At 37.2% G+C, this 17,978-nt stretch overlaps 1 protein-coding gene across 1 annotated transcript; it reads right to left on the bottom strand.

Moving 5' to 3' along the window:
* Positions 1–14,770: 14,770 nt before the first annotated feature.
* Positions 14,771–15,187, bottom strand: LOC124374063 (ATP-dependent DNA helicase PIF1-like). Its single transcript, XM_046832359.1, has one exon. It carries the CDS (start codon positions 15,185–15,187, stop codon positions 14,771–14,773), a length of 417 nt encoding a protein of 138 aa, XP_046688315.1.
* Positions 15,188–17,978: the final 2,791 nt, after the last annotated feature.

Raw genomic sequence — 17,978 nt, 5'->3', positions numbered from 1 at the left:
CCTTCCAAGTATTTTTTGTATTACCTTCACATTTTTCACATTGTACTTTATAGTAATTATTTTTTAGCGCTCTTATTTCATCTTGTAACTTGTTTCTAAATATGGTATAATAGTTTTTCAGATTAATATTATTAGGATGATTTTTTACAAGTTTGAATAAGGAGTTTCTCTTTTTAATTTTTCTACAAATAAAATCATTTATCCAAGGTTTTATTTGTTTTATTTTTTTATTAAAAGTTAATATTTCTTCACTTTGTTTTTATATATATATCTGAAATACGTCAATGAAAGAGTCAAAAGCAGACGACGGGTCCTGATCGTTGTAAACATCAGACCAGTCGGCTTCACGCAACAGCTGTCTCAGCTTATCATAGTTGACGCGCGTCCTGAGCGGCTGAGAGGTTGGCAAGAGCTCGTCCCCCTCCCCATCCCCACCGGCCAGTGATAAGCGCACACACAACAGTGAGTGGTCAGTGATACCGGCGTGTATTGTTGAGACATCCACTAACATCCTGTATCGGCACGCAATACGGGCGAAAACATGATCAATACAGGTGGCCGAGTCTGCCGCAATCCTTGTAGGCTCATGATTTAAACTTTCTAATCCATTCATCGCCAATAACCTCAGATAGCTATCAACAAGTTGCGTGTTTTCTAATATATTTATATTCAAATCACCAACAATAAAAAAATATTGATATTTATTGAAACTATTTAAAACTACTGAGAACTCATTAATGAAAGAATCTATTGAATGGAAATATAATCTGTATACAGATAATAAACAAATTTCATAACCAAGAATATTAATTATAATTTTTAAGGCATCAGCTGTTTGCATTTGAACTATTGAAGAATGTATAACTGAAATTGAACTTTTAACATAAACCGCAATGCCACCTGATCTATAACTATCGTTGCAATTTGAATACAAAACATAGTTAGGTATTGAATATTGATTTATTTCGTTACTATTAATCCATATTTCCGATAGAATAATTATATCAGGATAAGTCTTTTTCTGTGACATTTCTAATAAAAATAGATCAAAATTTTTCCTAATACTTCTAATGTTTTGATGAATTAGTTTAACTAAAAAACTACTAATTATTGCTGAAAAAATAAACTATTTACAAGAAAAAAATAATTAATAATGATAATGAAGAAAAGAAAATATAGAGCTAGGAAAAAAATATACATGATATAATCTACATTTATACATACATATATACATATAAATGTATACATCTACATACACACGCACATAAAACATATTGAAACAGAACAGTTATAAAAATCAAAAAACTAAGTTAGCCTATACCTTGCTTAAGTCAGCCTGGCAAGTTACATGGACTACTCGAGCAGATTCCTCCCTCCGTAAGAAGATCTTGCCGTTGCGGACCCACAGGAACTTGTAGTTCTTCTCCCGCTTCAACCTTCTCGCCTCGCCCAGAATCTTCCTCCTCGTCAGCGTCAGGGACTCGTTGATGTAGACCGGCTGGTCTACCCCCAGGTTCATATGCCGAGTAGAAAAGCTGCTTTTGACCCTCCGTTTCCTCAGGAATTCTTCTTTATCTAGTCGGCTGACGAATTTAACGATGATCCCCGGTGGCAAGTTGTTGGGACCAGACTTATTTCCCAAACGGTGACAGGCATCGATCATAGATCTGGTTATATCCATATCTAAGGCCTTTCCCACTTCCTTCACCACAGAGACGACGTCTTCATTCTTCTCCTGCGGGACGCCATAGATCTCAACAGTATTTCTTCTGGAGTACTGCTCCTGTTCTTCTATTCGACCTTCCAGGAATTCTACCTTTGTCTTCAAAACATTATTTTCTTGTACAAGTTCTTCAATTTCTTTCCGACACTTTTCTAGCTCTTCTGTTTGTTTCTTAACTGCATCAGTGCTATCGTCGATTTTTAAGTACAAAGTCGCAATGGACGAATTGAAGTTGGACTCCATATGTTTCTGACCTTGTTCCATTTCGAGAATTTTTTTCATGATATCTTCAAGGGTGAGTTTCCCCTCCAATGATTGAGACTCGAACCTCATGCTCTTGCGTCGCTCGGACCCACAGGGTTGGCACCGCCACACGAGGCTGTCGGCTGTTACACACTCCACATCTGCTTTACTCATCTTCAAGCAACTTGCGTGAAAATCCTTATTACAGCCATTACACGTTAACCTCAGTTGTTTCGTAGTAACAGCTCTGACACACTGGCCACAGTTGGACATTGTAAAGCAGTAAACAAAAATATACACAATAATATAATTTTATAAACACAGATAAACCTCTAGATCACTTTTTCTTGAAAAACACAATTTAAGATTATATGATGATCAGATAAACGCACAGGTTAGTAATACTCATAGACACATGAAAGCGAACTTTCTCCTGAGCGAGCTCTTATCAGTCACGACCTTTACCTCTGAGCGCCGACTCATCACTGAATTTGTCATTATTTTGTTTCTAAAATTCTTAGGGAGCTTTAATTTTCACAGAATATTTTAAAAATCTACTTAGAGTTTGAAAGTGCTCGGTACATAAAGAGCAAGTAATATAAAATCAAACGTTTAAACTTCTTCGTGGGACACTATGTATATAATTTTTTTTAAGTTTCTTTATCAGGCGTTTTGTGTTTAAATTAGACATTTATGGAGTGTCAAATATATGTTTACATATATCGTAAGTTATATTTAAAAAATAGTTATTGTGTAAAGTATAAGGAAATTATATTAATTTTCTTCATGTATATTTACTTAATTACTCTAAAAAATTTAAAAATCAAAGTATAAACAGCAAAAATATAATTTTGAAACCCGTTGACTAACAAAATATATAAAATAAAATAGTAAGTTAAAATTAAATGGTAACAAAATGAATCCCCAATCTGTATTGAACTAAGGATTTTCCACGTTTGTTTTCTTTTTTTATACTACAGAAACATGAATTTTTCTGCATTATCGATAATTTTGGTCACATTATTTAATAATTTGTTTTATTGTCATTTAAAGAGTGATGATATTGAACCAGATTTGATATTTTACATCTTACTTTTGTTAGGTACCTTTGAGAATTTCCTATTTTTGACAAATCAGACTAATAAAATAAAAAAAAAATTATTTTAATATAGAGAACATAACAACAGTAATAGAAAAGAGCTTTTACTTCATCATGAACTCCACCTACTACAGCAAACGCTCCTCACCTTTTCGATTGAACCAGAGACCAAATAAAGGTATATGTGATTATACAACACAATACTACATGTTTATTATATAACGTAATGCTTACAATATGTATATATGATCTCTGGTTGGAATTATTTAATTTTAAAACAGATATCTGCCTTTGACTATGTATTCATAATGAAGCATGGGCATTTGTAAACTTATCATTATAAAATTATTTGAAATATTATGAAAATAATCACAATCATATGGCTACTATAGTAACGATTCCAATACATATTCATGTTATTAGTACAGCAGTCAGGTAAAATATTTGGTGGTACCTTGACACAATTCCAAAATTAATAAAATTTTGGTGTGTTTTATGGAAACGTATGAGGATGTATTAATGAGTTTTATTACTTAAATCTCTTTGTGGAAAATTCAGGAAGGGACCACAATATTCGGACTTTCTCAGTTTTTTGTCTATAAGTCGAAAACTACACAACTTATGGCAAAATGTATCCAGTAAAATAATTAAAGAACTTTAAATACCCTTCAAAATTACTGGTCAAATTTGGTAGAGGTTTCGGCCTACTAGGTATCAAGGTACGTACCATAAAAATTTAGGCAAATCTTTTTCAATTAGAAATTTACTAAAATGCATGTTTTTGGCACTTAACTTTTGTTTTCCCAACAGCTCTGTGTATATCCGGTATATCCTTTTGTTATCCTCCTACCCCTCTCGATCACTCTCTAGCATTACTTAGAAAGATATATATATATATATATATATATATATATATATATATATATATATATATATAAAATGAAATGCATTCCAAACGCCGAAAATGAGTACGTTTCAAGTCCAAGTTTCTTCATCCAGTTATTCCGTTATGTTTTGTTTCTTGACGGTTAATATACGTAGTGGGTTTGTAATGTAATTTAACGCGTTTGCAAATTATCTGTATTTCAGTGAGTCGACATGACATGAGTCTCGATGGTGATTCATTTGGGAAGAGTGTTTGACAGATGAAAGTCAAGTACCAGATGTTAAAAAGAGAGGGATTGCAACTGTTATTAAGTCTAGTCCTAAATGCAATATGCCTCAATATTGCAGGTTGCTTGAACAATAGGAAGAAATAACAGTGTATTCGTCTTGTTAAAACGTTACTAAAATGACAAATTATTTTTGCTTCTTTACGTCGTGATGAAGAAATTGTTGTTCCTGCCCTCAAAGCAAACCAGTCAGGTGAGTTATCATTTGATTAAAATATAGCCTGTTACCTACACGATCAACAAGTTACTAAAGATTATAGACAGATACTGTCCAAGTTGAAATTGTAGAAGAAGTAAATTGTATGGTAAGTGTGACACTACCAGTGCTAGCAGATACGTTTGTCAAAAGCATGTGAGCGAGGTGCGATTGGGAGCAGAAAATAGATGAATATTTTTCATTGTTGAAGGTTTGTTAAACAGATACAGTTGTAGTAAATGCTGAATAACTGAGAAATGAATGATACATTTTTACAATACTCGTATGCATGAACGGGTACAAAAGGGACTCGAACGCATAAGTACTCCAACCATGACCAAGCCGTGGAGAATATTTTCACGCTGGGGCTGTCTGTAGAGTAATTGCTTAATCAGATATCTGAAAACTCTCGAACACACGAAAAAAATGAGCAGAGGCGAATACAGAAAAGTATGGAGCTGGCATTAATATCTATCAGTGATGAAGGCAGCAGGTTGAGTGTGTGCGCTTAAAAAACACAGGTCAGGAAATAATCAAAACATTTGTATTAAGATAAAAAGTAATAACTATTAGAAAAAAAAGAAAAAGAATTTTAAAAAAGCTAAGAAAATAATTCTGGAAGATATACGTTGTAAGGTATACGTCGCAGCAGCATACTCGCTAATTGATATTTTTTCCCGTTTCACATCACCTTTTCTCAGAGACGCTCTTCCTTCTCTTGCGTACAATTATTTTTAACCAGTGAATAATCACTGGATTCCTGGCAGACTAAATGATTTGATATTATGATTGCTGTGCGTCTAAAAATCATTCCTATCACCCATTACGGTTAGTGTTGCACATATGTATTACAGAAGTTTGGGCCGAAGGTTATTTTAATCTATTGAGCCAGTTGGGATTTTCAGCTACCTATGATGATGCTGTTAGGCCCATTCAGCTAGTCTATGCAGCCAGTTTGACTTCTGTGTTACCACTATAGATGGACATGGACATTTCATGCTAGTATACACAGCCACCCAATGTAGGATTGACAACTACTGCCTCTATGACTGAAATCAACTTCAACGGACTCGAAGGATGAAACGGTAACGATGTGCCCTTCCCCCAAAATCAAGATAGCCGATTGATTAGGCTACCATTAGCAACTATTTAATGTAAATATATTTATACTTTTATTTTACAATTTGAATACGTATTATAAGTTCAATAATATAAAACATTAAGTAACGATGTTTTATAAACCCGTCTATACTTGTTTGGGACAATGAGAGAATGAAATATATACCAAACGAAATAAATAAGAACTGTTCAATGTATACATATGTATATGGTCAACGGACACAATTTACTCTTGAAATGGATTTGGCGCTGTAACCGAAAGGTTTACTACTTCTTTGCTTCCACGTGAAGTAGAGGTCGCAAAGTCGTCAACTGCCACTGAATCACTGCTCCCGCGACCCAGGTTTCACCCCTCTCGCTCAACTCCACGCGAAGTAGAGGTTGCAGAGTCGTCACCTGATACCGACATACTCCTGTCAGACTGGAATCACTGCTCCGGCGATCCAGGTTTCACCCCTCTCGCTCAACTCCACGCGAAGTAGAGGTTGCAGGGTGTTCACCTGCTACCGACATATTCCTGTCAGACTAGAATCACTGCTCCCGCGATCCAGGTTTCACCCCTCTCGCTCAACTCCACGCGAAGTAGAGGTTGCAGAGTCGTCACCTGCTACCGACATTCTCCTGTCAGACTGGAATCACTGCTCCGGCGATCCAGGTTTCACCCCTCTCGCTCAACTCCACGCGAAGTAGAGGTTGCAGGGTCGTTCACCTGCTACCGACATACTCCTGTCAGACTAGAATCACTGCTCCGGCGATCCAGGTTTCACCCCTCTCGCTCAACTCCACGCGAAGTAGAGGTTGCAGGGTGTTCACCTGCTACCGACATACTCCTGTCAGACTAGAATCACTGCTCCGGCGATCCAGGTTTCATCCCTCTCGCTCAACTCCACGCGAAGTAGAGGTCGCAGAGTCGTCACCTGCCACCGACATGCTCCTGTCAGACTAGAATGAGCCCGTTTGGTTCTGACAAATCAACAATAGGAGTTTCGCGATACCGTAGACCCCAACTTGTGTTCCTAGTGATTTAACACAGTCTTGTACTTACATTTTTGGATTTGATGACTATAACAAAAATTATGGTCGGCTTCTCTATGATAATCATTTGTGACAAGCAGTTATAGGAATCTGCCCGGTAGTCATATCGAATCTGGTAAGGGCCAGAACAAATTCTCTGTTTCTGAGCCCTTGAAGTGACTCAGCTTAATGATATAGTCGATATAAGTTATTCACACGCATCTAACACAAAGGAGAAGCCTCCCCCAGAAAATTGGAATAGTGACCAAAACAACGCTTTAGTGACTATGCCAGATTTACTGCTGATTGGTAGACACTGGCCTATTTTTGAACACAGTGCGATCAGACAGCATCTGCGTTAAAATGGTGCGATTTTTGTCCGTGCTAGGTAAACTCTATTCTTCTGAGCATAGATAGGTCACGCGCTACTAAAATATAGTAGTATTGTAAGTTAAATCCATCACACAGTATTTTCTATTACATAACTTCCCCATAGAGTAATAACTATCGGCAAGGTTTTTAGGTTCAAACCGCATCAAAAAAAGAAATATTATAATATTTTGACCTCGCTGTGTAAATTGTGGGAGGTTTGTTAGCAATTTTTGACGTGGGCTGAACAAGAAAACTGTAACAACAGTGATGAGCCTAACCGACAAGCCTAAGAATCAAGATTTATAGAACAATCTCACCTAAATTTTCACATGTTTCATCCAAGAACTGGTTCTTATTATCTAAAGAGCATAAAATAATACCTCTTATTGAAGTCTGACATATATAGCCTATAGAATTGCAGCAGTTATGATAATTATGATAAGCTTAAAAAAAACTCCATGAAGTTGACTGGATGCAATGTTTTGTATTAAATGATGTTAATTTAAGTTATAATAAATTTTGTGAGATATTATCTTTAAATATAAATAGTTGTAAAACAGTTGCTGTGCCTTCTAGGTTAAACAAAGCAAAGGCTATCACGCCTTGGATGAATCATAATTTATTAATAAGAAGGAGAAACCTATATTCAATATTATGGAGGCGACCTTATGATCTAAAGTTTAAAAAAATATTATAACAGATTTACTGAAAAACTAAAAAATGATATTAATTTAACCAAGCAGAATTTTTACAGTACAAAGTTAAACAGTTACATAGGTGACCAAGCACAGTGCTGTAAAATTATAAGTAATTTGAGTGGAGCGGCAAATCGTAAATCTGTAGATAAGATCGAGTTAGATAACGGGGAAGTAGTGTCTGATGCAAGACAAGTGGCAGAGTCAATCAACTCTTATCTTATCTCAACCCAAGGTCCAACTCACCTACACACTTCTGCAACTCAAACGTTTCTTTCCTTGCCTAGTCCCTCCTCCATCTTTATCAATCCTACAAACGACTTAGAAATCATACAAATAATAAAAAACCTTAAAAATAAAAAATCATGTGGTGTTGATAATTTTTCCGTAGACTGTATTAAAAACATTTCAAATGAAATATCCGCTGTCTTAACGTACATTGTTAACTTAAGTTTTAATGAAGGTATTTTTCCCGAAAGACTTAAATTAAGTACTGTTGTTCCCATATTCAAGAAGGATTCATCCTATAAACTTGACAATTTAAGACCAATAAGCTTGCTATCAGTTTTTTCTAAAATAATTGAGAAAATAATTAAATCAAGATTAATAAGCTTTTTGGAAAGAAACAATTTTTTTAGTCCCTGCAAGTTTGGATTTAGAAAAGGAAAATCAACTGAAGAAGCAATACTTGCAATTACAGAACAAATATATTGTAGCTTAAATAAAAAAGAGAAAGCCACAGGTCTATTTATTGACTTTAAAAAAGCTTTTGATTATGTTGACCATAACATCTTATTGGAAAAATTGGAACATTCAGGAGTAAGAGGAATCGCTCTTAACTGGTTTAAAAGCTTTTTAAGCAATAGGGTCCAACAGGTTAAGATTAAAGATAGGTTTAGTAACCCTTACTTTGTCAAGGCTGGAGTACCACAAGGGTCAGTGACCTCTTCAATCCTATTTCTAATTTTTATTAATGACCTGTTAAAACTTCCTTTTCATGGGCAAATATGTGCTTTTGCTGACGATATCGCGTTCTTTTATTCATTCACAGACGCCGCTATCGCCTGGCAACTTATTACAGAAAACTCAACACTTTAAAAAATTGGTGTGTGAAAAACAAAATGCAAGTAAATGTCAGTAAAACTTAGTACGTTAATTTCAGTCATACAAATTTTGATTTTCCCTCTGATATAGTATACAACATAGATAATTGTACTCAAAACCAAAAGTATCAAACCATAGAAAAGGTAAAATATTTTAAATATCTAGGAGTTGTACTGGACGAACAATTAAATTGGGACAGACACTCAATAACTGTTCACAGTAAAATTAAATCAATGATAAGGACATTTTACTACTTAAGAAACTTTTGCAACGAAACAACCTTAAAAATGCTTTATTTTGCGCTGGTACACTCGAGAATTCAGTATGCTATACATTGTTGGGGAGGTACTTACAAGACTTATATTTTGAGGATAAGAAAATCCCAAAATTACCTTATCAGAATAATTACATGTAAAAAAAGAGAGATAGTTCATTTCCACTATACTGCACATTAAAGATACTTCCTGTTCAACATCTATTTATTTACAAAGTCTTAAGAATATTTTATCTTAAAAGTGGAAATACTGGAACAACAAATTTAATGCACAATACAAGAAGTGGATCAAATAGAATATTCAAACTTCCAAAAGTTAAAAAAAGTATTTTTAAACATTCTTTCCAATGTATAGGGCCTAAGTACTTTAATCAATTACCACATGAGGTAAAAAGTTGTATAAACTTAAAATATTTTCTGGAAAATTAAAAGAGTGGTTATTTTTAAAACAAGATGTAGACTTTATGAATGTTTGCTTGGTATAAATTCTGTACATATGTCGAAACAAATTTAAATTTTTTTTCTCGTCTGTTGTTTTATTTTTCTTCTAAAAATTGTAAATATAAGTACGTATATTATGTGAGAAATGTTAAGTTGAACTGCAGTACCACCTATTATAGGAATATAATCTGTACATATATTAGTTATTTTATAAGTAAACCAAGCGCCACAGAGAGTGTCTTTGGATGTATCGAGACTGGACTCATTTATCATTTTTTTACTATGTATTTATATAATTAGTTTAAGGATGTTGTAAATTTGTTTATATTTAATAATTCTCACTGGCCACACATACTTGTAACTGTGGTCAGTTATTTCCAAGGACATATTATGTTATATTCATGTAAATTAACGAATGGAAAATAAAATTATTATTATTATTGTTCAGGTGCGCAAGAAACAATTTCATGTTTGGAAACGAGTAACAGATTGGAAGTGTCAGGAGAACCATAACTTTTACAACAGACAGGCCCCACCGCTCTTATTTGTTCCTGTTGTATAATTACTTGGACTTGTCATTTCTCTCTTTCTTATATGTACGAGATATATTGATATTTGTTAAATGCTTCACTGCACCATTAGCATTTTTAGTACCAATGTAATGAATGGTAAGGGTGTTACTGTATTTTATAATTTTGATTTAAAGAAGCCAGTTTTACAAACTATATTTAAATTTGAAATATTGTCCACTTTATACTACCTATTACTAATTTTTCATACAAAACCTTGTACCTGACTATCAAAAAGTAACCATAAAAATGGTATTCACACAATTGATTCATATCATTGTATATCAGCATAAGATATTTAATGTTGTTGAACACATTGTCTGCGGTAGACGCGTTACTGTGCAGTGGCTGAATGATGTAGTTATATAGCCAGTATGTAGAACAGCAATAAAGGTTTCAATAGTTTTGAAAATAGAAAATAAAGCAACATGTGTCAACCTATATGTTCTTTGGCATCAGCTCTCTTTATGGCTTGTGTCGATGTGTATAGTATATTTTAACTTACAATATTCAGTATCATGCAACAATATTTTTTTTTAAAGTCATTTAGCTGAAAGATCTGGAAAAATTCTGTTTCCACAATTTTATTTGCAAAAAAAAAAAAAAAAAAAAAAAAACACAGCGATTACAGGTTTACGTTGATTGTTTCTGTAAAAGATATCAGCTGGTCACACCGTATCAATCTTCAAGTCTGGAGATTTAATATTTAACACTACAGAGCTATTACTATTCTATTTGGCCTCTTCACGTTGCTAGGAACTGTTGTACTAGAAGAATTGGATTTCGATAATACTCTAACAGGTTAGTAGATCTAACTATAGACTCTTCACTTCTAAAGTCAACATCTCATCGTTCAGATCTTTTTCTACGTTTTCCTACAATATTCAACAGCATAATCTACAGTAAACATACGATGTAGATTGTTATTGGTTAGCTTTTTATGTAGGTACGTAAGGTTTATTTTTTAATCATACATCATAGATGCGTTTTGTGACATTACATTCCATATCTGCACTCACTAGAGTACCACAAGGTTTCCACCTTGGGCTATTTTAACGAAGACGTAGAGCAATCCTTGAATGAAGTGAATTGTTATTATTTAAGATGTTTGACAAGGTTTGTTCTTTGACGGATTCAGCTCATGACACTTATCTACTCCGATAAGTCCTATCTTAAAAGGAACTACGCTACATAATGATGTAGCATTGCTATTATTCGGTAGTAGAACAATGACGTATACTCGGCCAAGTTTGATGTTATTACTTGCACGCGATCTAGATTTAATAGTTAAAAATCTTTACGTGGTTGGTGCTTACGTAAAGTGAAGTATTTTAAACAAAATATTTTCTACAGGATATACAAAAAATATTTTGTAATAATAATAACAATGTTCTTGAACCCTGGGAACTGTACCCATCAAATATGAAATAAAGCTAACTACACTCCCAGCGTTTTATTTCGATTCGTTCGCCGATCTCTTTCCATTTTAAATTATCTTACATCGTACAAACCAATATGAATTTTAAAGCTGTGTTTTATTGTTATGAAACAATGCATAATTCGCGTCATTTCATACATCTGGAGAAAGGCAGGAAGTTTTAGACTGACTTTGTGATTAGTTCAGACCAATATAAAAATCATACCTGACTTCCTCAAGAGTTTGTCCTGGCACCAATTATTTAAAATATGTATATAATGCTGACATTCCTTGGAATGAAGCGTGAACAATTATTATAAACGAAAATGATATTGCTACGCCACAGCTTAGATTTTACAGCCTAAATACTGCTTGCAGTCCTGGAATTTAATTGTCGTTTAAAACATTGAAAGTTAGGAGTTATTATAAATCCGCCGCAAGCGACAATTAATGAAATGGAAGAGTTTACTTCACCCTAAGTTTGAACCTTGTCACCATTCGTTAAACTGTCTCTTCAAAGTTAAAAATGGGTTTTATATTATTTATATTGCTATTTAATTAAAAAAAAAATTACTTGCGTTATTTTTGTACGGAAACTTTTAGGTAAAATATTTTAAGATGAAATGGATATCCATAGTAAAGAAATATTAAATAATGCTTATTTGTATGCAATAATGATTAATGTTTTGAAATATTCATGGTTTAAAAGCATTTAAAGCATATATCTAACACAAATTATAAACTCGTATCTGTAATCCCGTTCATAGAAAATATCCCTCATGAATAGAAAATTATTACGAAACAAATATGAGCAAACAAGTAAACCAAGAACACAAAAACTAAACTCTCCCTAGAGAACTATAGTGGTTGCTTGATCACGTCATGTCGCGCTCAAACTGTTATTGAATGGGACATTAAATACTATTTTTACTGATATGTAAATACATTTCAGCATCTGTAGAATGCGCAGTGTATATTCAAATACTTGTAATACTTTTTTTGATTCCAGGGAAATGTTTGTTGAATAATTTATGTTGGACATTTTAAACAAGGTGCTCCATTAAATGAGTTCAATACTTTTTATATTGTGGTGTTACATAAAAAAAATAGTTGCATCATGTTAGAAACAAAAGAAAGTATGTATGTATCACTATCTATACAGCTAAATACCCACAGTGCACATAGTGTTTCATGAAAAATTTTACAGACCTTAGAGCAATATAAGTTATTTTCGAATAACTTAGGATAGTTTACATTTAGATGATTGGAGCATATCGACTTTGAAAGTAGACGACATCTTGCATTATATTCATTGATGATCTATGAAATTTACGTTTCGAGTGTAATTAAATTAAATTAATAATACAAATAATAGGTAGAGTCAGTTTTATAAAAGTCCTAGTAGTGACACAACTCTTACAGTACGTGTTATTTTATTTGTTATTCTTAAGCTTTTGTCTTAAGAATAAAAGTAAAACTTTATTAAAACTAAACTTATTACTATTTTGGTGTTGCGCTCAAGTATTGTATGTAACATATAATATATAATTGTCACAAAAAGATGTTCAGGGCTAATGCATTAATATTTATTTATTTCATTACAACATTTCTTTACAAATTTAGGGTTTCCCAAGTCCAGTGGACTTGTCAGAAAACCCCATAATTACCAAAAACATTACATTAAAATAATATGCATACCATGCATTTGCATTATTCTATCAAATGAATCTACACTTTGTGTGGCTGGGTGGGAGAATTCATTACTTACAGTATATTGTAATAGTGGCGTTATGACAACTGTAGTCTCTATGGCATTGGTGGCAGAATAACATTTTGAGCAAGGGGTCATTGGAAAGTGGACAGTGAATAACATGCATGGTGTAGGAAATATGGACTGTGAATTATGAATTACGGAATAGAAGACCACTAGATTCAGGTTAAAAATGGCGAAGCAATCGGACGAGACCCTAGCTGGTCTGGATGGACGTGTGTGTTTCATCACCGAGTATAATAATTAAACTCGCATTTCGCTCGCCGGGGGGCTCCGCCCCCCAGGCCCCCTTAGGGGTGTTTACTTTTAAGTTCGGGTTCGAGATCAATTTAGGTATTAGCTAATTTTCTATTAGTACAGTTTTGAAATCAGGCAATATTTTTGAGAGTGGGTAATTTTATCAGACTCAATTGTATTTGGGGTAGATAGTAGTTGTTCAATATTCAGGTAGGGAGAAAAAGATAGGATTTCAGTGAAAAAAAGGTGAAGAGGCTGATTTATGAGCTTGATATCAAGGATATTATAAACTATTGCATTTGATCATTTGAAGGTAATAGAGATGGTGGTTTTAAATGAAGAAAATGCTTTTGATGGAATAAATGGGTGGTTGGAATTTCAGTACAAAAATATGTATGAATTTTGAAATGAGTAAAAGTAAGTTGGCTGTTTGTCGGTATTAACCTACGCTCAGGCATTGAGGTTAGCGTATTCAGTCTCGCCACAGGGATGCACAAAACGCAGAGACCATGTATATGTACACATTTATAACAACAAGTAGCTTATTAAATCAGCTTTGGTTTTAAGTGCAATAGTTAGTTATTTTTTATGGCATAACTTATGGTTGAATGCAATGGGTAGAACAGGTTGTTAAATTAGTTAAAGTATTGATTAAATATGTCAGATGGTTGATGGCAATGAAAAACACGATGACTTAGACAATGTTAATGAATGGTGAATTGACTTTGAGGTAAAAGAATTGGGTTTATTTTTTAGGATGAAAAGAATATTGCTGTTTAATTAATTTGTCATTATTCGTTTTAAGCAAAAGAGATGGTTTGATTTTGTGTGTGTTGAATATGAATAGTGGTTTAAAAATATAGAATAAAATGTGTTTGGAATTTTGAAAAGAACAGAAAATCAGTTGTTTGCCCGTCGGTTTACCAACGCTCAGATAATTGAGGTTGGCGTATCCAGTCCTCGCCACGGGGAGGCCGGCAAACTTAGAGACCATATCTATTTTACATATTTACACAAAACGGGGAGTTTTATTCTGGCAGATCCCCTTGCCTACTGCTAATAAAGTCATCAGGGAGTTTTGGTAAAGCAGTTCCCTTTGCCTACTGCTAATGAAATCATCAGGGAGTTTTTGGTAAAGCAGTTCCCTTTGCCTACTGCTAATGAAATCATCAGGGAGTTTTGGTAAAGCAGTTCCCTTTGCCTACTGCTAATGAAATCATCAGGGAGTTTTGGGTGAAGCAGTCCCCTTTGCCTACTGCTAGGTCAAATCACGACGGGGAGTTTTTTTTAAGAGTGGCAGATCCCCTAGCCTACTGCCGAAGACTTAATCAGTGTTTAGAAGGAGCTCGTCATATACAATATTCTTTGCATAGGCGACTCCTTCTACTATTCTGTCGTCTGGTACAAGAACGACGATGTCGTCTGGACGTCTCACTCTGCTCAACAGGACGTAGAGCTGGCCATGAGTGAAGCAGTCCGTTCTCAGGTCGACTCCGACGTACTCAATTGTCTGGCCTTGGCTCTTGTGACCAGTCATGTAGTACGCCAACATGAGGGGGAACTGACGGCGACAAACCCGGAGCGGCGATCCTTCGGCAAACGCGAACCTGAACGTAATCCGGGGAATTCCGATAGGTTGCGTGTTGCCGATAAGTCTGACGGTGATCAGTCGGCTGCTGATCGCCGTCACAATGACTTTGGTGCCGTTCACGAGTCCATCAACGATATTTAAGTTTCTCATGATTAAGCATACGGAGCCGACCTTGAGACGCAGGACGTGATCTGGCACTCCTTTGCCAGTGGCCTGGTTTGAGGAGATTTACGTCCACATCCAGCCCGTCGTCGTCTTCTCTGTCCACGGTGTCCCGCGCTTTCTCAACTCATGAAGTGCGCCCGTCCATGAGGTCTAGGATGCGAACCGTTGATCTCCTTGACGTTCACATTCAGAGTTGAGAGTATTGCCCGTCTCGCACAAAGATCAGGATCTCGCAGAACACCAGGAGGAAACACATCCGTTATTAAGTCCGCGAGAGAAGTGAGGCATCTCACCCCAGTGAGGGGAATGAGAGACTCTCTCTCGCGGCCTTCTCCAAAAAGTAAAGGATTTATTGTTCCATTGCCTACTCCAAGGAGGAAGTTGGAGTAGTCAATGGAACCACTAGTTCTCTGGGGTGTCGTCAGGGAAAATAGTGTGAACAGTCGCCAACAGATGTGACGCCCGAAGTGACACGCACGCGACATCAGCTGGTGTGCGAGCCTTCTCAACGACGGGCGCAATCTGACGGAAGTCCCCGGAGCAGATGAAGATCTTATTCCCGAATGGCACACTACTATTCATGAGATCCCGGAGGGATCTGTCGATCATCTCGAAGATGTAAGCGGTGTGCCATCGGGGCCTCATCAAACACAATGAGCTGTGCTGCTCTGATGAGTTCTGCTCGCTGGGACCCGTTGGTGATGTTCCACACTACCTGTGCCGTGACCTAGGTCTAGAGGGAGTCGGAACATGCTATGTGCTGTTGTTCCTCCAGCCATGTTCCTTGCAGCAATCCCTGAGCTAGCCACGGCGAGTGCAACCTGTCGACAACCACGGACATACGCAAAGGATGACACGAATCAGAGAGGTCTTCCCATAACCCCCGGGACCGTCCAGAAATATGATTCTAGAAGTGCGTCGGTCACGGGGGTTGAGAAGCAGAGAGCGAACGTACTCAAACACACGGCGCTGGTCTGGGGAGAGTTTTGGGCACCCAGTCCTTCCTCAACGATGGTTCGCTAGGAGGTTCTCGCCGTAGTTGAGTAGCTCTCTACCTAACTCAGTCGTGTCATCCTCGACGTAGGGGAAGTCCATGATCTTTCAAGCACGATTCCCTGCTGGCGGAGGCTCCGATCGATGTCTATCAAGGTAAGTTTCACCGCCAGTTCAGGGTCGAGAGGGTTCCTTTCTAAGTGATCCTCGCTAAGGTGGTTCTTGAAAGACTCCCACAGAAGAGCAGCGGGAGCTCCCATGTTTGCAGAGGATCACGAAGAAGGAACGGAGCCTAGGTCCAGTCATAAACGTAGATGCCTCGCACAAGCGCGTGATTGTATTCTTCTTTCTTCGTCTTCCACCAGGCCGAGATTGCGGGCTACGTCACGTCCTGAAACGTCCGGCAACCAGGACCGCCACGAGCCAGAAGATCAACGTAACCACGGCAAGGTGTAGACATAAGTAGAATACGAAGGTAGTATTGTTCTCCTCGGTTGGGAGAGACCCACATCAACCTACATACCTTCTCACCACGCTGGCGAGTCCGTTACAAAGTGATGACCATCGGGGTGTTCGTACAATTCCGCAGTACGTGGGCGCTTAGTGTGCACCATGAACTTCTCGTAAAATGTCTGGTACGTGACATTGGTCAAAAGTTTTCATGGTGCGGGCGATTGAAGTAGACCATAAGCTTGGAGCTTGCTTGAGTGACTGCATCAGAGAGCTGTCTCGGCCGAAAGACAACACTTTGTTTGCCCTCTAAATGCACGGGAAGACACTCAACGGTGGGCTCGAGCTTTGACACACAGGAAAGTCGAGAAGACGCCAGCATGCGTCGCTGGCACCCACCATTCTCTTCGTCACGTAATGCTCGACCTCATCCTCTTGTTTCCCCAGGGGAGTGACGGTTACGTTCTGGAGAGAACCGCCTTTCATGAGGTACTTAAAGAGGTACTTGATTACGCGACGAGTAGAAGCAAGCTCCAAGTTTATGTGCGCCTCGTATTTGAGCAGTAAATGCGGAATTGTACGGAACGACCCAGCCATCATGCACTTTGATCTGTCCTCCTCCGTGATGTGATAAAGCCTTCGTTTGTGTAGTCTCGTTTGTATTGGACGAACCCCCTCTCGTCCACGTGGGTGGTTTGGCAGGCAGGCTTGGGGTAGAACTTGTTGCAGTGCCCCCTTTGCAGAGTCCCAGCACAGGAAGTTCGGTGCGGTGGTCAGTACCACATGGACCATGAATCATGTGTTTCAGCACCAACTTCCTGAGTCTTCCAGCGGCTTCCTCCTCCGAAGGGATGTCTGCGCGTATTACGGAGTCAATGTCACGTGCCTGTACCGGTCCATCGCCGTCAATTTTAAACAACAATGTGGGCATGAGGAAGGCCCCTCATTTGCATTTTCAATGACATAGACGATGTAAACCGGACGGCTAAACATTGCTTCCGCTGCGCAGATCTCGGAGGAGTTTCGCCAAGTTTAATCTGGAAGATTCTGCAGGCTGTTGAGGGGTCACTGCGCCCGCTGTTGTGAGGGCAGGCCTTCTTGTTTTCCTCCCAAGTAGCACTGAAAGGTGAACGTCAGGAAAAACGTAGGTGAACCCAGACGAGACACAAGGCCCATTGCGTTTCTCGTAATGTACCTTCATGTATCTGGGTCCACCGGTAAACGAACTTGGGAGGTAAACTTTTTCCAGCCTGCACCCCACCCTCAACCCAAGAACTGTTTCAATCGCGGGTGATGTCGCCTAAAACCTGCCCACCAGCTTGCCTACCCGTTG

Source organism: Homalodisca vitripennis, unplaced genomic scaffold (genome assembly GCF_021130785.1).
Source record: "Homalodisca vitripennis isolate AUS2020 unplaced genomic scaffold, UT_GWSS_2.1 ScUCBcl_7155;HRSCAF=14708, whole genome shotgun sequence".
Lineage (NCBI taxonomy): Eukaryota > Metazoa > Arthropoda > Insecta > Hemiptera > Cicadellidae > Homalodisca > Homalodisca vitripennis.
This window is presented reverse-complemented; position numbering and strand designations above follow the sequence as displayed.

Coding starts and splice junctions, on each gene's coding strand:
- LOC124374063 (XM_046832359.1), bottom strand. CDS start 15,187: ATGAGAAACTTAAATATCGTTGATGGACTCGTGAACGGCACCAAAGTC.